Source organism: Phoxinus phoxinus (genome assembly GCF_949152265.1).
Source record: "Phoxinus phoxinus genome assembly, chromosome: 24".
NCBI lineage: Eukaryota > Metazoa > Chordata > Actinopteri > Cypriniformes > Leuciscidae > Phoxinus > Phoxinus phoxinus.
Genome location: NC_136899.1, coordinates 2,624,110 through 2,649,712, shown reverse-complemented (window position 1 = coordinate 2,649,712; position 25,603 = coordinate 2,624,110). Strand labels below are relative to the sequence as shown.

The 25,603-nt window shown below is 35.8% G+C and overlaps 2 protein-coding genes across 10 annotated transcripts in view; both read right to left on the bottom strand.

The window, feature by feature from the left end:
* Positions 1–9,296, bottom strand: part of gfod1 (glucose-fructose oxidoreductase domain containing 1) — a 29,668-nt gene extending 20,372 nt beyond the window's left edge. Inside the window, exon 1 of the mRNA XM_079602041.1 lies at positions 8,385–9,296. Within this exon, the coding sequence (XP_079458167.1) occupies positions 8,385–8,715 (331 nt within the window). The 5' untranslated portion in view covers positions 8,716–9,296. The remainder of the gene's footprint in view (positions 1–8,384) is intronic.
* A 4,781-nt stretch (positions 9,297–14,077) lies between these two features.
* slc12a7b (solute carrier family 12 member 7b) overlaps positions 14,078–25,603 on the bottom strand; it is a 90,912-nt gene continuing 79,386 nt past the window's right edge. For 3 of the 9 annotated variants that reach the window (XM_079602212.1, XM_079602214.1, XM_079602218.1), the window contains exons 18-26: positions 25,307–25,502; positions 23,187–23,353; positions 22,969–23,100; positions 21,958–22,065; positions 20,861–20,977; positions 20,115–20,284; positions 19,115–19,129; positions 17,495–17,628; positions 14,078–16,366 (exon numbers count right to left, since the gene is read on the bottom strand). In XM_079602212.1, the coding sequence (XP_079458338.1) occupies positions 16,275–16,366; positions 17,495–17,628; positions 19,115–19,129; positions 20,115–20,284; positions 20,861–20,977; positions 21,958–22,065; positions 22,969–23,100; positions 23,187–23,353; positions 25,307–25,502 (1,131 nt within the window). In that variant the 3' untranslated portion in view covers positions 14,078–16,274. The remainder of the gene's footprint in view (positions 16,367–17,494; positions 17,629–19,114; positions 19,130–20,114; positions 20,285–20,860; positions 20,978–21,957; positions 22,066–22,968; positions 23,101–23,186; positions 23,354–25,306; positions 25,503–25,603) is intronic. The other 6 variants (XM_079602213.1, XM_079602215.1, XM_079602219.1 and 3 more) reach the window with 3 other exon arrangements.

Genomic DNA, 25,603 nt, shown 5'->3' with positions numbered 1-25,603 from the left:
TTTCTTCAGACTAAAGATGGCGTATACGTGTGCACAAGTTCTGATAAAATGCCAACATGAAACATGGATAATAATAATAAATGTTTTCATAAATTACAAATATGAATACAGAGCAAACTTAGGAGTTGAAATGCATGAAAAATACAGGAAAACATACTGTACTGTAAATGCACAAAATGACTTACAAAACATCTTTTCTTAAATACTTTTAAAAAATGTATTGTAAACATTAATATTTAATATTTTGTATAATATTTTTATTTAGTGAAAATTATATTATTAATAATAATAAGTATTATTATTATTGCACAATTTGGCCCAAAATTCCAATATTATATATAAATTTGACTATTATAATAATAATCAAGTTGATACATAATCACAAAACGTTTGGCAAAATTGTGCAATAATAATACTATTATTTATATTAATATTATTTGCAAATATAATAATAAAAATAATCATTATTATTATTTTCACTAAATAAATATATTATACAAAATAAGAAATATTACAATTATAATATTTACTATAAATATATATATATTTTTTATATATTTTTTTTATAACAGTAATACAAATAATTGCATTTTAAATTGCAATCACAATTAGATTTCCCCCCAGATTGTGCAGGCCTAAGATGACTAGGAGAAAACGCCATAACTTCCCAGAATCCCCCTCAGCTCTCCAACGCTCGATGCAGGACCGCCAGCGCCGCTGTCATGTGACCACGAGCATCACACGCATCTCAAGCTGTTGCTGAGCGACTTTACAAGCATTTCTGTCACGATACGTCCAATCTCACTCCATCTGATCTCCAGCACACACTCATGATCCTCGTCCACACACACACACACACACACACACACACACACACACACACACACACACACACACACACACACACACACACACACACACACACACACACACACACACACACACACACACACACACACACACACACACACACACACACACACACACACACACCTTCGAAAGAGGAAGTGAGGTTTCAAAATACTTTCAGCATTAGAAATACCCGCTCAGTGCAGCTTCTGTTAAAGCTTCTGGTCATCGAGAGAGGAAGAAACGAGGAAGACTTCCATTATCCCAGCAGAACAACCTGGAGAGTGCCTACAGTGTTGCCTTTAGTGTTGGGGAAAGTTACTTTTAAAAGTAATGCATTACAATATTGTGTTATTCCCTTAAAAAGTAACTAATTGCATTACTTAGTTACATTTTTAGAAAAGTAATGCGTTACGTTACTTTTGCGTTACTTTTTGTCCCACCTGGGCTGGGCTTGTTTTTTTATAACACAAAAGTTATATTTTTGGGCAAATGTAAAGACCCGTTCACACCAAAAGTGAAATTATAATCCTCCGGCTGAAGGACATGTGTACAGTAGAGGAAAGCAAACCTTTCTATCCATCTATAGTCATTTCTGCTTATTAAACTGCATCATCGAAGGTCAGAAGCAAGTAGATCGGTCAATAAAGTGAGATTAAATGCATAATTATGTATGTTTTATTGAACATATTTAGTTATTGGAGGTTTGCATAGTATTCTGAATTTCACTGATTTTCTTCATTTTGAGGAATATTTAATATTTTTGTGTGCAAGTGAGATGAGTAAGAGCTCACATTTAGTCTAGAACTATAATAACCATCAAGTTCACACACACACACACACACACACACACACACACACACACACACACACACACACACACACACACACACACACACACACACACACACACACACACGCCTCTGCACTTTGATTCGTCTCAATAAATGGGAGTCAGTCAATAAATGGGAAAACAAAGTAACTTGCGTGACTTATTTGAAAAAGTAACTCAGATATTTTGTTGTAAATATTAAAAGTAATGCGTTACTTTACTAGTTACTTGAAAAAGTACTCCGATTACGTAACTCGAGTTACTTGTAATGCATTTCCCCAACACTAGGCAGGTTTTGTAACAAAGCTAATGTGTGTGTGCCAGTAGATCATCTGTCGTTGCTTTAACATTATCTTATAAAGAGATAAATAGGAGAAAATCAATCATCTTCTTAAATGGATTAGCAGAACACATGGACACAAGCACAACTCAAATATTTGCCCTAAAGCACACGTTTACTCAGAGCTGAATACCCACAATGCTCTTTTACCTCCTTTATTGACACATTTCACAACTTGACCACGGTAAACTCTGAGTCCCACAACACAGCAGGCCAGAAACACCTCGTCTACGAGAAGCTGACGCTAAACATGCTCAATATCAGCGTGTGACGTGATTTTATGATCCGCTATAGATAAACAATCTTCATATTATGAGTTTCTTATCATGGTAAATCACAGCTAGTGTAAAGTTTCCATGATGTGATGTGACTAACCTGACGTGAGGAACAGCCGAGGTCACATGACCTGCCAAGAATGACAACACTGCTGTTGGTAAGAGGAAACAGAAACGGTATTTCTCTCATTTACTCGTTTATTTAAGCCAACTAGCAAACACACACAACACTCAAGGTCACTGTAATCTACTTAACCCCTTAAGCGCACCCCCCTTTTTTTTAATAGACATGAAAATGCACATTTTGAACTTAAATGGTTGTAATTCAAGAATGCTTTGGAATATAGATGTAAGATTGGTCTTGTTTTAAAAGAAGAGATTTGGCAGATTTTTGTAGAAGTGAAATAAATTAAGAAAGTTAAACAGAAAAAAAGTTATAGAAGTTTGAGTTTATGAAAATGCACAACGTTAAATTGTTTATTATTCATATTTTATATTAAATATATATTTTCAAAACCTGGTGGACTCTAAAAATGCAAAAAAAATAAAAGCCCAAATTCTGAACAAGTTGTGTTTCAAATGTTAGGTTGATATCTCAGAAAATCCTATATGGGGAGGCTGCAGACCTGGAGCCGGTAGATATAGGACCCAAACAGTTTTACGCCCCTGGCAGTTTTACGCCCCTGTTGTTCCTGATGCGTCCAGTAGGGGGATATACTGCGAAATAACATCATTAAATCGACGCTAACACATTAATAACCCGTCCATAGACTTGACAATTTTGTGTTTTTTGTTCATTTAAATATAAACACTACAGTGTAGATCTGCACGGATTAAAATAGAAAAATAGATGCAGATATTCAGTCGGGGTTCACTCTCTTCACTCAGCCTACAGAAGACTTTTGTTTTTGTGAATTGAAAAATTAAAAATACACATAGTTGGATCAACTACGTGTTATGACAAGTAATGATATGACCTACTGCAGTTATAGGCCTACTCACCGCATGTTTTTATATGGAGACTAAGTGAAATATGTTGTTGTGAATTTATATAAAGTTTCATTTAGATATTAACCATATTTAGACCATTAGACATACAGTACCGTGTAATCATATGGATCCTCGATTTAATATCTGCTGTACTATTCTCTATTGGTCGTCATACAGCTACAAAACAGTGTCCTACATACGTGGTAAGATAAATTTAAGCCAGATCGTCCTGAACTTTTTGGTAAATTCTGGGCAAGTTTCATCTGCATAAAGACAGAACCATCCAATGTCAAAACCTTTAAACTCAAAGGTTTCTAAAACAAATAATATCCTTGAGTCTGTTGTAAAGAACCTTTCATTTTTTATTGACAAAATGTAATATTGTATTGATTTGTGTAGCCTAATTCAATCGCTTCTGATGTCCGTATACCCGCCTTGTTTTTTTCTTCTTCTTTTTTTCCTCTTCTCACTGTTAATGTCTGTATCCTTTCATTTGCAATACAAAATAAATAAATTAATAAATTAATTAAAAAAAAGATTAAAACATCCCTCAATTCGTGTCGCTGTACAGTCTCCCCCTACTGGACGCATCAGGAACAACAGGGGCGTAAAACTGCCAGGGGCGTAAAACTGTTTGGGTCCTATATCTACCGGCTCCAGGTCTGCAGCCTCCCCATACTCAGAAAATCAGCGTTCAGTGAGATTTAGTTTGTGTGCAGTACCACACTTCTCCACTAGTGGACATTACTGCCCATATAAGAGCGCCTCCCTCTCCATATGTGGTTTGAGTCTGAACCATTATTTTTACAATTTTCATACAATTTATGAAGTAGACATCCTATTCAGAAGTAGTGTTGGAAGTTTTTCAGATTTTGAAATGAATTCAACCTCTAAGAAACACAGAAATATCCCGTATGTGCATTATAGCTCGCTGCACATCACTAATGCTGAAGCTATACATTTTCTTTATATTTAAAACATTTTCAGAGCTTTTTTTCTAAAAGAATTGAATGGATGCTATCTTCTGAACTCTTGGCATGAAAACAAACTGAGGTTTCTACCATTCTTTCATGATCACTATTTCAAAATAAAGGTCTGAACATATGAAAATATTCTTGTTGCACATTGATAAATTACGGCTCCTCTGTCACCAAATATGTAAATTAGAGATTGTAAGCTTTCAAATGATATTTGTCAAGATTAGTTTAGGTTTAGTTACTGTTTTAAATATGTAATGGCTGTGGGCTATGCCAATATAAGGGGTTATAACACTGATTTAATGCGATGTAGTGCTAAATATCGGGATTTCAACATGAGCACAGATAATAACCCAGTCTGTTGCTGGCTCCCGTCTGAGGTTATTTTGGGGTCATGGTCCTCAGAGATGAATAATTCCTCAGGTTATTTCGGACTGTTATCGGACACCTGCAAACGTCAGTCTGCCCGTCTCTGACTAAACTACTGCCGCTAAACACACACACGGCTGAGGAGCTCTGGAGATACGAAACACTCGCGGTGACCTCTGGAGGATCTCAGTCATGAACAACACAGGAATCACTTCCTCAGAGGACAATATTCCTGCTCAGATCCTCAAATCTACAGTCTCGGATGTTCCTCGTGGAGAATACAACACAACCGAGTCACTTGTCGTCGTACAGGACGTGTATAGAGAGAGATATCCAAATAAATGAATGTGGAGCAGCTCAGATCATTTGATGAGTTCATATAGAGATAACTCTTCTCAGTCTTTATATTCACAGAAATTTGCTACTAATATGGTGCAAAAGTTCATTTATTTCAGTAATTCAACTTAAAAGGTGAAACTAATATATTATATAGACTCATTACATGCAAAGTGAGATATTTCAAACATTTATTTGTCATAATTGTGATGATTATGGCTTACAGCTTATGAAAACCCCAAATTCAAAATTAGAATATTGTGAATATTTTCATATCTGTAAGCCATAATCATCAAAATAATAACAAATAAAGGCTTGAAATATCTCACTTTGCATGTAATGAGTCTATATAATATATTAGTTTCACCTTTTAAGTTGAATTACTGAAATAAATGAACTTTTGCACCATAGTCTCATTTTTTCAGTTTAATGTCTCTGCTGTTTTAGAGATTTTTGTAAAGGTCCATTTGCAAGAGTCCATAAAATGATGAACCCATGAAAACAAACTTGCTTACGGTCTTCTTACACTGAATGTGAGTATCAGACTTTGTAATAAAGCGATGGTTCAGTCTATAAAGATGCTTTAGGATATAAAGATGTCCTTCAGTCGGCTGCACACACACTGTTTCTCGAGCTTTACTGACCAGAAAACATCACTGTGATGCAATGGTTGGTGATGCAAGTCAGTTTTCTGTTTTCAGAAGTAGTCATATATTAAAGCCACACCTAAGCTGACAGAAACATGATCTGACACGCGCTCTCCTTCATGAGAACCACCAGAGGAACATTGAGCAATTCCTCCACATGAAGCGCATTAGATGGTGTTTCACAAGCTTTGAAGATTACAGTAAAACATCACCAACACATCTACGACATCTAAAGGGAGGCGAGTTTCCGCCACAGAATGAAAAGATTACTGCAACTTTTATCTCACAATTCAGACTTTTTTTACATAATTGCATATTTATCTCGCATTTTTGGACGTTTCTCTGAATTCTGAGTTTACATCGTCAAATTTTTGGACGTTTCTCTGAATTCTGAGTTTACATCGTGTAATTTTTTGGACGTTTCTCTGAATTCTGAGTTTACATCGCGAAATTTTTGGACGTTTCTCTGAATTCTGAGTTTACATCGCGTAATTTTTGGACGTTTCTCTGAATTCTGAGTTTACATCGCGTAATTTTTGGACGTTTCTCTGAATTCTGAGTTTACATTATGTCATTTTTGGACGTTTCTCTGAATTCTGAGTTTACATCGCATAATTTTTGGACGTTTCTCTGAATTCTGAGTTTACATCGCGTAATTTTTGGACGTTTCTCTGAATTCTGAGTTTACATCGCGTAATTTTTGGACGTTTCTCTGAATTCTGAGTTTACATCGCGTCATTTTTGGACGTTTCTCTGAATTCTGAGTTTACATCGCGTAATTTTTGGACGTTTCTCTGAATTCTGAGTTTACATCGCGTCATTTTTGAACGTTTCTCTGAATTCTGAGTTTACATCGCGTAATTTTTGGACGTTTCTCTGAATTCTGAGTTTACATCGCGTAATTTTTGGACGTTTCTCTGTATTCTGAGTTTACATCGTGTAATTTTTGGACGTTTCTCTGAATTCTGAGTTTACATTGCGTCATTTTTGGACGTTTCTCTGAATTCTGAGTTTACATTGCGTAATTTTTGGACGTTTCTCTGAATTCTGAGTTTACATCGCGTAATTTTTAGACGTTTCTCTGAATTCTGAGTTTACATCGCGTAATTTTTAGACGTTTCTCTGAATTCTGAGTTTACATCGCGTAATTTTTAGACGTTTCTCTGAATTCTGAGTTTACATCGCATAATTTTTTATGTTTGACACAATTTTGACGTTTCTCTGTGTTCTGAGTTTACATCGCGTAATTTTTTATGTTTGACACAATTTTGACGTTTCTCTGTGTTCTGAGTTTACATCGCGTAATTTTTGGACGTTTCTCTGAATTCTGAGTTTACATCGTGTAATTTTTGGACGTTTCTCTGAATTCTGAGTTTACATCGTGTAATTTTTGGACGTTTCTCTGAATTCTGAGTTTACATCGTGTAATTTTTGGACGTTTCTCTGAATTCTGAGTTTACATCGCGTAATTTTTGGACGTTTCTCTGAATTCTGAGTTTACATCGCGTAATTTTTGGACGTTTCTCTGAATTCTGAGTTTACATCGCGTAATTTTTAGACGTTTCTCTGAATTCTGAGTTTACATCGCGTAATTTTTAGACGTTTCTCTGAATTCTGAGTTTACATCGCGTAATTTTTAGACGTTTCTTTGAATTCTGAGTTTACATCGCGTAATTTTTGGACGTTTCTCTGAATTCTGAGTTCACATCGCATAATTTTTTATGTTTGACACAATTTTGACGTTTCTCTGTGTTCTGAGTTTACATCGCGTAATTTTTTATGTTTGACGCAATTTTGACGTTTCTCTGTGTTCTGAGTTTACATCTCGTAATTTGGGCGTTTTTCATAATTCTGAGTTTACATCACTTAATTTTTGGACGTTTCTCTGAATTCTAAGTTTACATCTAGCAATTTTTGGATGTTTTTCATAATTCTGAGTTTACATTGCGTAATTTTTACGTTTTTCAGAATTCTTTTACGTACCTTTTACGTTTTAAGTTAATTCTTTAAGTTTACATACATAGTTCTGGCAGGTCACGCTAGTCAAGCTCGCATCAGTGACTCTCAGCTGATCCACATCTACCTATAGGAATACGACGCCTATCACCGTACACATATATAAGCTCCTCAGTATTATCAGCAGCGATCACGTTTCTCAGGAGCGTGTTACCCTCCTCCCTCCCCAGCTCCACCCGTCTCAGTCAGGATTTGGCATTCTGATTCCCCTTGAATCAGAATAAATTCTCGAATTATGTTGTAGTACTTTAATATCTTGAATTAATGATATCTGCAATACATTTATGTTGGTTCTGTTCTGTTTACCCTAGGGGGGGTTATTGCTGCTCTCCCTGCTCTTATCCATAGGCTGCAGTTCTTGCCCAGAACAGAACCATATACCGCCAATCCTAACTGAATGCAAATGCCAATCGTATTTGACAATGCTGGTCCTGACAGAACTTGCAGTTTTGAAATGTTTCTCAGAAATCTTTTACATTTCTCGGAATTCTAAGTGCACATCTCACAGTTTTGACATGTTTCTCATAATTGCAATTCTTCACAGAAATCTGAGTTTACATCTCACTCCTACGCGTTAAAATCGCAATTGCAAGTTATTACAAAACTCTTAACTCCCCCCCCCCCCCCCCCTCCCTCAGAATTTCAAGCTTGTAAGCTTGAAGCCCAGAAAAACTCTCTGAATTGTAAGATATAATTTAGATTTTTTTTTTTTTTTTACACAAAACAAACTTCCATCATCCGAGTGTCCCTCACCCAGTGTCTTGACGGCGATCTGTCTCGTGAGTGGTGGAGGAAGGTTAATGCACACCAGATCCACATCCGGATGCAGAAGCACGTCATCGATCCGGTTGGTGTAGAAGGGCACGTCCATGTCGCGCGCGAGCTCCTCCGCCTCCTCCGGCGTGCGACCCCACAACGCCTTCACCGAGAAGCCCTCGTTCTTCAGCAGAGGGATGATGACCCGGGCCGTCAGACTGGTGCCGAACACACCCACCCCGGGCAACATGACGGACGAGCGAGTGATGCTCACACACCTGAGGCGGGAGACCCGGCGGGTGCAGGTTCGAGCCTGAGCAGAGTGCATCCATCAACTGTGACCATTGCGCCTTCGGGTTCCTCCTCCCTGTATAAATCTACTGTAAACTAGACTAATCAATAACTATTCATTCAAATGAAAAAGGTGAGATGGATTCATCTTCCTCAAAATCATCATCCTCCTCCTCCCGCACACTGAGACCCGCGTCTGCGCATTTGTAAACGCTCCCTAGTCCGAATATGCGTGATGATGATATAATATTATATTCACAAATGGATTTGTATCCGCTTCGATATCTGCGCGGCGCGTCGCGTCCACTCTGTCTCATCCAAAAACACGCGTACGCATCACTGCCGCGTCACGATCCCGTAGATGCAAATGAAATCCAAATAATATTTGGTAGAATGCGTCTCCGAGAAGCGTTGTAGCGTCTCCGCACCTCTCGCTATCAATATTGCGATCATCTGCTCCACTGCGGGCGCGTTAACTCCCCGTTAACCCCTCCACCGCCGGAGAGACTACACCGATCCTACTATGGCGAAGGCGTGGAGCGTGAATATTAATTACGCAGCGTGACGTTCGATAAAGAGGACGTTCTGATTGGCTAGCACGCAGGTGGGCGCTGGGTTAGCTGGCGAATCCTACGGCGGTGAAGGCGTGGTTTATGAATATTAATTATGTTGCGTAATAGGACGCTGAGAGGGTTACCAAGCAACATTCAGCACACTTAAAGGGTCAGTTCACCCAAAAATGTAAATGTTGTTATAATTTATGCACCCTCATGTTGTTCTTAACCTGTATGAGTTTCTTTCTTCTGTTGAACACAAAAGAAGATATTTTGAAGAATGTTGGTAACCAGACAGTTGATGTTCCAGTATTTTTATCCCTATACTATTGAAATAAATGGGTGCCGTCAACGATTTGATTTAAAAAATATCCTTTAAAACATCTTATTTTGTGTTCAACAGAAGAAAGAAACTCATACAGCATTGGAACAACATGAGGGTGAGTAAATTATGTTAGAATTTTTTTTTTTTTTTTTTTTTGGGTGAACTATCCCTTTAAATGCTTAATATTCATAAGCAAAGCCTGGCTGTGTGATTATGCATACGCTCGTTTGATCACAGCGGGAGACAGTGACTGCAGTGAACGGAAACACAATAACCCAGTGAGAAGATCACAAATGAATCACTGTTAGTTTAAAAAACATTTAATAGATGACGCAGAAGACAATAAGGGGAGAGAAGGGTTAAACTGTGTGTCATATTAAGATATTTAATATGTCACTGCTTAAGAATAAAATATCACTCTAAACATTGCACCATTGCAATCATCACTGCATCATTGTTTCCGAAGGAAGTTGACACCTCCCCGTCATCGTGATGTTCAGATTGGGTCTGATTATGAGTCAATATTCAGATGGAAAGTACAGTGAGTCAATAACTGTGTCTCTGCATGTTCATAAACTTGCTTATGGCAGAATGGAGGATGATGATGATTGACAGTGACAGTTTACTTTGACCTACGACCTTTCTGATCACCTCATCACAAGAGTTCAAACTAAAATATTAGGTGAATGTTTTACTGTGACTGAAAATTGTTGCATTATTTAAAATAATAAGTGTATATTATGCAGTGTTAGACTCTTCTGAGTGTTTCCAGTGTAAGTGTGTCTGTGATAATGATTTAATCAGACGCTCGTGTTTCTGATCTGACTGTGTGTTGTGTGATCATGTGACGTATGTGACACACACACACACACACACACACACACACACACACACACACACACACACACACACACACACACACACACACACACACACACACACACAATCTGGGAGAGGAATATGATAATTATAGTATGATATAGAATAACAGCAACTCTTGGTTAATATTATTTTTTAACACTTTACAATAAAGTTTATTAGTTAACATTAATTAACATGAACTAAGAAGAAACAATACTTCTACATAGCATTTATTAATCTTAGTTAATATTAATTTCAGCATTTACTAATACATTATTAAAATCAAAGGTTGTATTTGTTAACATAACACGGTGAAGAGCTGATATTTATTAACTAACATTAGCAGATTAATAAAACACTGTAATAAATGTATTGCGCGTTGTTAGTAAATACATTATGTTAACTATGAACCTTATTGTAAAGTGTTACTATTATTTTTTATATTTCGACTCATAATTCTGAATATTGCTGAATTGCAGTGTGAATTAAGGTGGAGATTTCCTTTAGAAAAAGATTACAATAAAATAATTCGGTAACAGTGTCTTTATTAAAACTATAAATTGAGCTTGATACATGATACATACACCACCCCAAAATCATAACCATAACCATATAGTTAATTATTACACTTAAATGTATAATTACACTGTAACAAGGACACCTTAAAATAAAGTGTAATCAAGAATTCTAATAGAATCATAATTTGGAATTAATCCTGTTAGAATTAAACAACTATTCTCCAATAATAAGATGTGTGTTTGTGAGTGAGAGAATATTTCACATCATTTATTATTCATGTGTCCAGAAACCAAATATTGATTCGGCTGATGGTTCTTGACCTCGGTCCAGCAAAGGTCAATGAAGAATAGAGAACAACTGTTTATTTACTGAATCACGACACTAGCCACACACACATCGGTTCATCAGGCAGAGTTTCACAGCGCCACCTGGTGTTTGACACACGCAAACCACTTTATCATATATTCTCATACAGGTGAAACTGGAAAAATTAGAATATGGTGCAAAAGTTTATTTATTTCAGTAATTCAACTTAAAAGATGAAATTAATATAATATATAGACTCATTACATGCAAAGTGAGATATTTCAAGCCTTTATTTGTTATAATTTTGATTATTATGGCTTACAGATATGAAAATTCAAAATTTTAAAAATTTTCATCCAAATTCAAAATTAGAATATTGTGAAAAGGTTTTTTACCTTTTCCATAATCATCAGAATTATAACAAATAAAGGCTTGAAATATCTCACTTTGCATGTAATGAGTCTATATATTATATTAATTTCATCTTTTAAGTTGAATTACTGAAATAAATGAACTTTTGCACCATATTCTCATTATTACAGCCTTCACATATTTGAAAACTGTATATTTTAAGAGCTGTAACTCACAATTTTGTTTTGCACATTTTAAATCCCTGTTTTAATGTTGTGTTACGTGATCGGTGGATGCTGTGCCATCTGACTCTTGGTTATTTGAATTTTGTGTTTGCTTGTATTTAAATGAGTGTGTGTGTGTGTGCACCTGCTGTGTTCCAGTGATGAAGGCCTGTGCCACACACACACACACACACACACACTTTTATTTCTGCCACACTCATTATTTTGACCTCTTCACTTCACAAATGTTGCTGGTTTTGTTCAAATAAATCACAGTTTTGCCTTTATTAGATCATTAATGATCCTGTGATGAAGTCTTTCAATTATAAGCTCATACTCAAACTTCATGTATATTCATATAAAATAATTAAAAAATAGGGTAACACTTTACAATAAGGTTCATTAGTTAGTTAACTACATTAATTAACATGAACCAACAATGAACTGCACTTACAGGCATTTTTTAATCTTTGTTAATTTCAACATTTACTAATAATTTATTAAAATCGTGTTAACATTAGTTAATGCACTGTGAACTAACATGAGCAATGAACAGCTGGATTGTTATTAACTAACATTAACAAATACAGTAACACATGTATTGCTCATTGTACGTTCACGTTAGTTAACCTTATTGTAAAGTGTTACCAAAAAATGTTTTAGAAGAGGTTTAGCATGTCGGAGGCACGACTTTCACTTAAAGGGAGATCCTTCACACACACACTCACGAGTAACGTCCTACCAGAGTGTGTGACGGTCCACGGCCTCAGATCAGCGGCTCGCACAGTTCCACAGATCTCAGATCAGCTTATAACCTTCAGCAAACAGACCTGACCTGAGATCAGCTTCACGGAGAAAACACACAGAGAGAACACACACACACACACACACGACCCGGTCCAGCACTGTTGCGAGTGAACCCATCACACACACTGAGGTAGAAGACATGGAGGATTTTCATCCAGATTTTCCGATTTTGGAGAATAACATGGATTTAAACATGTAAAAAATATGTTGTAAAATGTGTTGAACTGTAAAGTTTGAGACCACACTGAGAATCTGCACTTTTCAAAATCAAATGTAAACATGGAAATAAAGTTTTAAACAATGCTGTGATGTAAACTACAGTATATTAAAAAATAATATAAATAATATATTTATTCATATACATGTTCACACAGTATATATAATTTATATATAAAAAATATTCTATATACATAATTTATATACATGTACTTTTTAGATATTAATTATATATTTTTTAATAAAAATTAATAAAATTATATATAAAATGTTTATACATATGTATATATATATATATATATATATATATAAGTCTATATACATATAATTTTATTCAATTCTTTTTTCACTCAAAGCGCAATGCTGATTATATCATTTGTAATGGAAAAAGATATTAAATGCAAAACAGCTGAATTTTCACTAGTGATCTCAGAGTTTTGGAATATATAAAATATTACAATAAATTTTAAATCATATGCAAATCCATTTTCGAGTGGGTCTGTTTATGATTAAACAAACTACATGAGACATTAGTTTTGTTTTAGAGGGCGATTCAACCACAGTCGTCATCATCATCATCATAATAATAATAATCATAATCATCATAATAATAATCATCATCATCATCATCAGCTCTTCAGCTGTTGTTTTATTTTGGTTTTTACATGTTGATTTACACATCTCTCAGCGAGGTTATTTCTAGATGACATGAAAACCTTAGTGTATCTTTGGTGTCTGACAGGACAGAAAAGAAAATATGTAACTGTACATCTGTATGAACCAGTTCAATAACCTCCAGTTTACAAACTATGGCGTGTTGAATGAGTAAAAGAAATGACCACATCAAATATCATAAAATAAACAGTTTCAAAAGCAACTTTACACAATATCCCGTCCTAAAGTTCACGATTTCTCCTAAAGGGAAGAAACTACATCCTCAGATAACACAAGATACGTGATCTACAAGAACACACACACACACACACACTGCGGAGAATACAGTAATGATGTCCTGGCAACACAAGCAGGGTTTGAGAGAGACTGAGGACACACACACTGAGATCCTCACGCTGGACACACACTTCCGCACACAGTGTTTCACTGATGCAGTTTCTGATCAGAGATGTTTGGCACACACACATAACTCTGAATCATCAGATCAAGAGGACACACACTCGACACGAGCGTCCCAAAGTTCGGGGTCGGGAAGATTTGTTTTTCTTTTTTTCCCAAAAGAAGTTTCTTCTGCTCAGCAAGGCTGCATTTATTTGATAAAAAATACTGTAAAAATAGTGAAATATTATTACAATGTAAAACAGCCGTTTTCTATGAGAACATATTTTAACATGTAATTTATTCCTGTGATCAAAGCATCAGTTTTCAGAGTCACATGATCCTTCAGAAATCAGTATAATATGATGATTTGATGCTCGAGAAACATTTATGAATATTATAACAGTTTTAAAACAGTTTTTAGGATCGTTTAATGGAAAGTTAAATAGCATTTCAACAGCATTTATTTGAAATATAATCTTTTGACATTAAAACATTACAAATGTTTTTACTGTCACTGTTGATTTAATGCATCTTTGCTGAATAAAAGTATTAACGATAACACTTTACAATAAGGTTCATTTATTAAACGTTAGTTAACTAACATGAACTAACAATCAGCAATGCATTTGTTACAGTATTTATTAATATTTGTTAATGTTAGTTAATAGAAATAAAGCTGTTCATTGTTTGTTCATGTTAGTGCATTAACTCATGTTAACAAGATTTTAATAAAGTATTAGTAAATGTTTAAATTAACATTAACAAAGATTAATAAATGCTTTATAAGTGCAGTTCATTATTAGTTAATTTTAACTAATGGACTCTAAAAAATGCTGGGTTGTTTCAACCCAATTTTGGGTCAAATATGGACAAACCCAGCCGTTGGGTTAAATTTTTAAATTACATTTTTAACCCAACGTTTGGGTTTTTCCATATTTGACCCAAAATTGGGTTGAAACTAATTTTTTTTAGAGTGTGTAGTTAACTAATGAACCTTATTGTAAAGTGTTACCGTATTAACCCCAAACTTTCGAACAGTGGTGTACGTTACATCATGTGACCGTGTCCGAACCAAGATCAACAAAATCACAGCCAATCAGGACACATGTGCTGGTGATTCTGGACCAATGAGGCGCATCACGCCTGGTAAGAACACGGTGTATAAAAACAAAAAAGAACAGGACAAATAAAACGTTGTAATCTCGGTAAAACTGTCCATGATTCTAAACACAATAATTCATAAACCTTGTAAAGGTGAAGAAAACTAAATAAAAAAATGACAAATGTCAAATACTCCTCTCATCTGCCATTGGTCAAATAGCCCCGCCCCCAATGTCACTCCATTGGTCGAGCCAATATCTCTGTGTCCAGCTCATGTGTCACTCAAACAGACTGCAGACAACACACACCGGATGCTAGGAGAATACAGTAGATGTAGCGGAGGCTAACTGGACACTTTTACGTTTAGTTCCAGCTTACGAGAAAACATGTTTATTGCTAAGAGAAAAAACTAAATGATCATCAGCAAATGTTGTGCTGGACGGGTCAGCTGTGCCGGTTTGCTATTATCATACAATAAAAAACGAAGTAAAAAGTGCAAATACAGCCGAAATCATCCCGAATAACCCGATTTCAGAGATTCATGCCGATGCGGAGCCAGAACCACAGCTCGGGACTCACTGACGCGAGCGGCGCCGCTCGGACGCTACGGCTATTCTCCTTCTGATCGCATCAAACACTTCAACAGTTATAATACAGAAGCCTTGGTCATTGATGCCTAGATTAAAAAATAAAAAAAGTTATTGCACATGAAGTCATCATGAAGTCAGTGACGTCACCTGACACCTCCAGCGTTCGCTATCCACCGCGAGAACATTAGCCAGTGTGTGAAACTCAGACATCGAGATCAAGCGCTCGGAGTTCGATTAGCCAGCCTGATGGTGTTTTTGGGTATCAAGCGATCATGAGTCGTAGCTAACGCAGGTTCAGGACGGAGACGTGCAGACGGACTTTATGAATGAATCGAGATTAAACAGGCATGACCAAACGCTCATACTTTTGTGCGCTAACATTGCAAAACTAAAGCCATCGTTCACACGGACCTCAAAGCAAAGGAACCACTGACGCACAACACACACACGTAACACTAGCATCGGACGAACGAATAAAAGGAAACGAGGGAACAGTCACTGCGCATAAATTAAAGTGTCGTTATGATCGTCTCTCCGCTTTCACGTGTGCTTCACGTCGAGTCTCTTCTTCGGGAGATCACGAATGTCTCGTCTCCTGATAAGCGCAGCCGGACGTGACGCTGCTATTAAAACTCTAGGTGTTCATGACGCCCGGGAAAGAAAATAATAAACAGATTTCCTCCACTTTATGAATATATGGTGATGACCTCTCGGCCGCCGCCGCGCACCAGCAGGACCCGGTTGAGACCCTCCATCATGACCTCCATGAACTCCATGTCTGAGACGCATCGGTCAAGGACAAGGACGTGTCGTCAATGCTAATGCTTCTGGGAACACGTCTGTGAGTAATAATGCTTTAGTGATTTAAATAAAGCAATAATCGTCTCTACAGTGATTATACTCCATGGTGACCAATGACCATATCTCACTAATGTAGAGTCTCACGAGGCGTATTGTTTTCATAAAACTGTAATGTTCAATAAATACTTACATTTCGGGTAATAATTATCAATATGAGTTATAATAAAATACAAATTAAGAACCCTTTCTGTAGATACAGTAATACAGTTCTTTAGTTTTAGGCCATTTGTGGTCGGCATAATCACATAGAATTTAAAGAACTATAAAATCACTATTTCTATAATCTGCATTAAAAATATCACTGCATTTAGTTAATTAAAACTTTAAATCTTATATATATATATATATATACACACACACACACAGTAGATATAACAAATAATTGAAAAAATAAAAACATCAAAATAAAAGGAAATTATATTAATAAATGTTTTAATACACAAAATACAATATTTTTTAATTAAATTAAAATATTATATTAGATTAAATCTTATATATACAGTAAATATAATAAATGATTGCAAAAATAAAAACATCGAAATAAAAGGAAATAATATTAATAAAAAGAATTCTGAATCAAGGTTATTTTAGTAATAATTTATATACTATAATATTTATTAATATTTGGATTTAGCTTTTCATTTTAATTTTAGTAACATTTTTTTGTAATTTTGCTTTGTGCTTTTGTAATTTGTATTCTTTTAAATGTATTTTTATTTCAGTTTTAGTTCTTATTTCCAGTCAGTAATTTTAGTGCTTATTTCAAATTTTCGTTTAGTATTTAATTGAATTTTATTACATCATTATTATTTCATTTAAAGGGATAGTTCACCTAAAAATAAAAATTCTGTATTCAATATTTACTCACCGCTCATTTTCTTTGTTCTGTTGAATATTTTTTTCATACTATGGAAGTTAATGGGGACCAGCACATTGCGAGTGACAATTTTTTGGTGAACTATTCCTTTAACAAAAATGTTTCTAATTAAATTTTTGCAATGCTTTTCTAAAAGTGAGTCTTCAGATGTATGTTGCATGAGGATACAGTTTTCATCGCCGCCGCGGTTCCTCGGCGGGCCGGGCATGTTGAGGAGCACCAGATGTGCACCCTGAGACTTGTTGACCACCACTTCATTCAGCTTGACCGCTGTGTGCATGCAGCGCACGTTCGACTGGTTCCTGTTTCACAGAGTCATGTGACGAGGGACAAAAACACACAAGTCAGACCATGTGACTCAATCATACAGATTCATATTCATGCCAACATCAAATACAGGGACAACTATAGCCAGCATGTATTCACGTTCAGTCTACATTTAGTATTGACTACTCAGTATTTGCAAAGCTCATTGATTACAGTGACATCTGGAGTCAAATGCACATTTCTCTATTATCATAGAGTGATATTTGATCCTAATTGGTCAATGTTATCACAATATTTGCATATAATGAAGCTAAATAACAGAGATCGATGTTTCAAACAGCTGTGTAATGTGTGCTGTGCAAGCTTGGCAAAGCTCTTGAATATGGCAGGATAAATACATATGCACTGTAATTCAAGCATCATTTATATTATATATTAGTGACATAATAAAGGCCATTTGAGGTTAGTGTGCACAATATCAAGATTTGACATGCACAGCATATGCACATGCCTTTAATAAAGCATGAATTATGACATCACAAATACAGTTGTGAGCTGAAAAAACTTGTGCTCCTCAGCGCCACCTGGTGCCAGTATGAACGGCTAAATAAATACATGCATTTTACTGTATATGAAGCAAAGAATAATACTGATGCCACTCTATTAACTGAAGCAAATATACCACAATGAATATACAATAAATAAACAAATATTTTTTTACTGTATATAAAAAATATTAATAATGCAAATATTAATAATGATTAACTTAGTATAAATATACCACAATAACACTAAATAAAAAAAAGTTTTACTGTATATAAATACAATTATTACTTGCATTATTATTATTATTTTATTATTATTATTATTAATTAAAAAAATATTAAATGTAAATAAAAGATGATTGAGGCCCAACAGGTGAAGATGAAGCATTATTATTATTCGCATTATTTATATTTTATTATTAATAATAAATAAATACATATTAAATGTAAATAAAAGATGATTGATGCCCAACAGGTGAAGATGAAGCATTTTTATTATTATTATTATTTTATGATTATTAATAAATAAATATTAAATGTAAATAAGAGATGATTGAGGCCCAACAGGTGAAGATGAAGCATTTTTATTATTATTATTATTTTATGATTATTAATAAATAAATATTAAATGTAAATAAGAGATGATTGAGGCCCAACAGGTAAAGATGAAGCGTTTTTATTATTATTATTTTATGATTATTAATAAATACATATTAAATGTAAATAAGAGATGATTGAGGCACAACAGGTGAAGATGAAGCACAAGTTTCTTGTTGAGATCCGTCATGCTGCACAGATGAGCTTCTGCACGTGATGGACAGAGGGAATGCTGGGATGTAAACGCACACACACATGCCGAAGCTCACGCACACACACACACACACATGTATATGCTGGAATAACTGCAGGGTTTGAGACGGGACAGCTCATAAACATGAAGACAGACACAGCTACTGTACAGAGAAATGTGACTTACAGACTCTCCCATTCGCTAGAAAGAGGAAAACAGGACAGAACAGAGACAGGCTTAGACGCTTCACACACACTCACAGATCAACACCAGCAGCTTCATAACACACTGCATTTCTGTGTGTAGTTTGAGATCATGATTCTCCAATAAATAACAGGAAAATGTGGATCTTGACAAAAATGATGTTCTGCATAGACTTTAACCTTGAGGTAATATTTAAAAGAACAAAAAAGTGATGGGAAATAAAAAAAAATAGGAAATGATCAAAAATAGATAAAATAAAGATAATACAAAATAGACGAAGTCATGACGAATAAAAAAAAATAGAAAATTAAATAAGTAATGAATATACAAATAAATAATTAAATACATGTAATAATAATAATGATAATACAACTATTTAAGAGCACTTTTATTATAAATAGAAGTAAAACAATTTTTTTATTCTATTATAAAAAGGTCATATTAAATGTTATGACAATAATATCACAATGCAAAAAAATAATAATCTTAATGGTCCTAAAATTATCTTTTTTTTTTTTTTTTAAATAACACTTGTATCTTTTGAATTTGTGAATCATGATCTAGAGATGTTTTTTGTGAGATTCATTAGTAACCATTCGAGAGGATGAGGAATATAAATATCTCTATTACATAAAAATGAAAAAACATGTCAATAATCTGTCTTCCAGATATGAATCCATGAAGAGACAGAGACACACACACATGATGACACACTGCGATCATGACGACACACGCGCACGCACACACACACACACACACACACACACACACACACACACACACACACACACACACACACACACACACACACACACACACACACACACACACACACAGTCCTCTGGGCTTTTGTTTGCTCATGCATCGCAGTCAAACGTTCATCTGGACATTAGAAGTATTAAAGCACACGTCACAGTGAAGCAAACTCGATCAGTGTGTGAGCTGTGCGCGTGTGTGTGTTCAGGTCGAGCCGGTAACTTACGGTTTCATGTTGAAGAGGTCGCGCACGGCCATGGTTGCGTTGTGCTCTCGGTTGCGGTTGCTGAAGAACTTCTCTTTGGTCCAGGTCATGTGGACTCGCTCCGGCGCCGCGTCGGCCTTGTCGTTTAACGCCGCGTGAGACGCTGTGTTTCTGTCGTGGATCAGCTGAGCCTGTGGCATAAACCAATATATTAACTACTACTAAAAAATAAAAATATAAAACTACATTTTTTGTCTCCAAAAAAAAAAGTTTCCAGGATAAAAAAAAATAAGTTTTTCAGATGCATTAAAGTGAACAAAACAAAAGTTTACAATGATAAATTACTATAAATTTCTCTGAACATTATGAGATCTATATTCAAAAGAAAAGCATATCAGATTAATGTTTAGTTTGTGTACATGCAACTGCATTAGTCTGTAATATGCAGACTGCTAACATGCGATATGAACCCGTTTTTATTCATTCTTTATATATATTTATTCACAGTTTCCGCTAAATACAGAGAAACACGAGGGAATGAAAGGAAAGAGACGATCACAGGCGTTCACAGATGCTCGTGCATGAAGTCACACGGACACATGCATGATGGGAAGAGGTTTGTGCAGGGAGGAGCACACGGTTACAGCTACAGAGCCAACGCTAAAGCTAATGCTACGCACACACGAACGCGTGTCAAACACGTGAGCGCTGGTCTGGCTCTGCAGGTGTGTGTGTTTACTCCGGGACGGTGGGCTGGAGTTCTCTACCTCCTCTTGCTTCTCCTCATCTAGTTGGCTGTTCTGGTTATTGAGGCCTGAGCCGTGAGCTCCGCTGTGGTTCTTCCTCCGAATAGAGCTACGCGACTCGTCCGTGATGCTCTGAATCTGACGTGTGTTTCCCCGAGAGCAGCACAAATGAAAGAGGGACCACAAGTCACACAACGGTAGCCAGCACCCGCAGTCCTTCTACGCTATTCACCAGCAATTCAGGCGCTTCGTGAATCTCGTGAAGAAATGTCAACGCAAAATGACAAACAAGAAACCAGATTTTGGCTATTTCTGCATTATTTTCATGACAATTAAGCACAACAGTTGTTATTACTGTAATGCATTAACAACTGTCCATCATGTCCAATTGAAATTAGCATAAATTATAATAAAAATACATTGCGGTAGTATTATACATTTAAGTTAACAATAAATACTAACATGATAAATACTTACAAATGTGCTTAATTTAATATATATATATATATATATATATATATATATATATATATATATATATATATATATATTTCCTTTTCTATATTTATTTCCTTAATACTATATTATTAATATATACGGGTGAAATTCAAAAAATTATAATATGGTGCAAAAGTTCATTTATTTCAGTAATTCAACTTAAAAGGTGAAACTAATATATTATATAGACTCATTACATGCAAAGTGAGATATTTCAAGCCTTTATTTGTTATAATTGTGATGATTATACAGATTATGAAAACCCCAAATTTAAAATTAGAATATTGTGAAAAGGTTTTCATAAAGCTGTAAGCCATAATCATCACAATTATAACAAATAAAGGCTTGAAATATCTCACTTTGTGATATATATTTTATATATAAATGGATTTCTATATTACAGTTACTGACATTGGTTTACAGGATATAGCACGAGAAAAACAGATGGCTTTCTTTATACAATATCTTATGTTTTCTTTTGATTTTAGAGTGAAATATGTAAATATTATGAGATTTCTTGATAGTCTTGATAGCTAGATCCACTGATGTAGTATTACTGAAGGTACTGAAGGCAAATATCATCAGCGTAAATTCGATGCTCTTGTCGGCAGAAAGCTCACCTCTCGCTCGCGCTCAGTCCTGGAGAGCTGCATCTGCTTCAGCATCTGAGAGCGCTGCTCCATCACCAGAGTCTTCTCGTAGGTGAACGCGGAGATATCACTGTCATGCTGGAGACACACACACACAGACACAGACACAGACACACACACACACACACACACACACACACACACACACACACACACACACACACACACACACACACACACACACGCCTCAACATCAAGATAATAAAACATGATCACCCACACACAAAACTCAAAAGGCTTCCAGTGAAAATTAAAGCTTTGTTTAAGTTAATAAATTATGACATAATTATTACTATTGAATAATAAAATATTAATATGTTAATAATAAATATGTAAAAAATTAAAAGTACATTTTATATTAGAACAGGTAAATAATATTTTAGCATGTTAAAATAATAATAAGATAATTCAATATTAGGCAGCAATAATACATAATTATAATAGTTATATTATACATAAATAACACACAAAAAACATTATATTAAAATGTTAGATTAATAATATTAATAACAATAGTAATAATAACAACAAAATTAAAATATAATTCAATATTATGTAGCAAATAATAATATAAGAAAAAAATGTAAACACAATTTTAATATAAAATAACTATTAATTAATTATTCAAATAATAATAATAAAGATAATTCCATATTATGGAACAATAATAAATAATTTTAATAATAACACAAACTAAAATATTGTATTCATATATTGAATAAATGATAACTATTTATAATAATAAGATAATTCAATATTACCGGTATGTAGCAATAATACATATTTGGAATAGTTATAATAAAGTACAACACAAATTAAAACATTCTATTAATTAATTAATTAAATATAATACAATATAAAATATATAAAAAAATTGCAGCATGTTTATCAAATCACAGTTCAGATCACAATAAATGACAGTCCAACTGTGCCGTAAACCCAGATCCTGTTGGCAATAAAACTGCCTCCGCATCCGCTCACCATCTCCACCACCTCCACCTCAGCGTTCAGACGGAGATGATAGAGGAACATCTGCAGGTCCTTCTTCATCTGGATGCTGTTATCATCTAACTGAGCCACGGTGAAGATGCGCATCTTGCACTTCCTCCACACCTGAGACACGGACACAGACGCATGAGACTTTATATCAGTGTAGAGACAGCACACAGCTCTGATCCACCGCTCGCTCAGCGCCGAACCTTGTGCTGGCGCAGCAAGAAGGGCAGAAGCATCAACATGCCGCCGTCATGCACGATCCACCACACGTCGATGGTTCCTTCACTGAGACGCTCCTGATGAGGGAAACTGTCCACGTTCTTGGCCACCAGAAGAGCCAGATGTGCGGCGGTCGTCTCTCGGACCGTCTCTGAGGAGACAAACACCAAACTGGCTCTTAACTAATGACTAATGATCTTTCAATCAATCATTTAGTGAGGTCAATTTGTAGAGAAAGACTACGCCATGGGCGTTAGTTTGGTTTGATGCGCTGGGGACAGAGACGCATTCGGAAGTGCATTTTCAGAAGTGCTGGGTACAATGATGCATTCATGTTTTCTCTTTCGCGCATGATCATGTTTTGAAAGACGATGTCCTGTAGCTGACTAATGTAAGCTCTCCTATGCTCTCCACAGAACATAAAATATTGATTTTATTTTTCGTGTTTGCATTTATGAGGAAAAAACGATGTTACGGACGTGACAGTTCTCAAAAGTTCTCTGAAAGCGGCACTAAAAGATGCTTTAAAACTTTCTCACAGACCTCAAACAGAAAGCACAAAGCCTTTCTTTAAAGTGAATTTCGTTTTGTATTGATTGTATCTTAATTTTAATCAATGTTTCATCAACCAATTGCCTGGATTTAATCAATAATAAGTAAAGCAGATAATAGATATCACGACGACACGGAGGCGCCGGCGCATGAACTGGAGCTCGTCTCATAAATGAACCGAAACTCAGCACAGCCTATGCCTCACAGACCTGAGAAATATATCTATTATCTACAGAACGCTTGAAATCATACTTTTAAACAGAACTATTCAAAACGAAAGAAAACCATGTAATGAGATGTGCATTTCTCTCCAGGGCATTCACTACTGCAAAGATCGCGAGTCAACTTCATCTCTGCAGCCGACACAGAAAACACTTGTTTAGCTATTAATGAACAATTAAAATGTCTCCTTGCTATATTTGACATATTCAGATGACTTTTGCCGGTTCTTTGTGACAGCTTTTAGGTGCTTTATTGGCAGCGCCAGCCTTACATGTTACATGAACGGGTCACGCATCAACACCGAAAATATGGAGATAAAAAAAATAATAATAATAAAAATCGTGATACGAACCGAATCGTGGGTTTGGTGTATCGTTACAGCCCTACTAGCAACCCTAAAAAGATGGTGGGTACAAAATGACTCATGACGAAATCTGGTGGGTACGCGTCCCACAAATCGACGCTTATGGACTACGCGCCTACGCACATATATATTCAAACGCTCATATATATCTATAGACTAAACATGTAATATGCATGTGCACGCCGTCACCGTTTTCACAGATTCCCGTTTTTTAAGTTTACACGGAGATTATAACATTTAAAAAAAATATTCAAAACTTGCACCTTGGAAACTATTTCACAGTTTGCGTTCTCGAGCACCAAACACTGCTGTCGTGCAAATGAACGGACAGAACGCATTAAAAGTTTTCAGTTAGAACGGTGTCGTGTAGGCGGCCCATAAGTTAATAACTAATGATCTTTGCAATGGAAGTGAATTAATCAAAAACGAACTTTAGCTGGACAATAAAGCCCCTTTCACACAGCGCGTTGATCCCGGGAAATTGCCAGAACGCCTTCTGTGTGACGCAAACACGACCCGGGATCGAGGTTGGGGACCTAGCCGTAACATTGCCGTATTCAGTCCCAGAACGCGTGGACAAAAGCCGAAATCAATGCCGTGACGTAGTGATGACGCTGAAGCCGGGATCGTTCGCCAGCTAGTGAAACGGTACGAAATGCGCTAGTTTACGATCGAATCGGAGAAAAAAATGCACAAGCGTGGTTTCTGGAGAGAAATCGCAGCTCATAAGCAAACTTAAGACGCTGCTGAGACATTACATGTCACATCGATGTCACGTGTCTTTACGGGATCTTTACGTGAAAGGGGCTCAACTTTACTTTTAAAGCTGCTTTGAAAACATCTATATTGTTAAAAGCACTTTATAATTGAAGGTGACTTAAGATCTTAGTTGCATGTTGTTGGAAGAAATCCTACAAGTCTAGTTGTATGTGTATTCGTCCTCAGTTTAGGGGACAAGACTCAGACCTATGAAGCTCTTCCAGGACTGAGGGTCGTTGGACTGTCTCCAGTTCCCGGGCCAGGCCATCAGAACAGAGTTGTGTTTCATCCCTCCGAGCCCGGCGGACTGGACCAGGTGAGAGATGCCGTCGCGCTGGTTCGAAGACACCACGACATGGCAGAATCCCTTCGTCTTCTCTGCGGACATGGCGGATTTTATGTTCTACAGTCGTGAAGAAATGAAGAAAATAATCTTAATCATTCAGAGACATTTCATTAACAGGAACAAAGATGGATTTTGGATTGATCAGTTCTCTCTGTGGC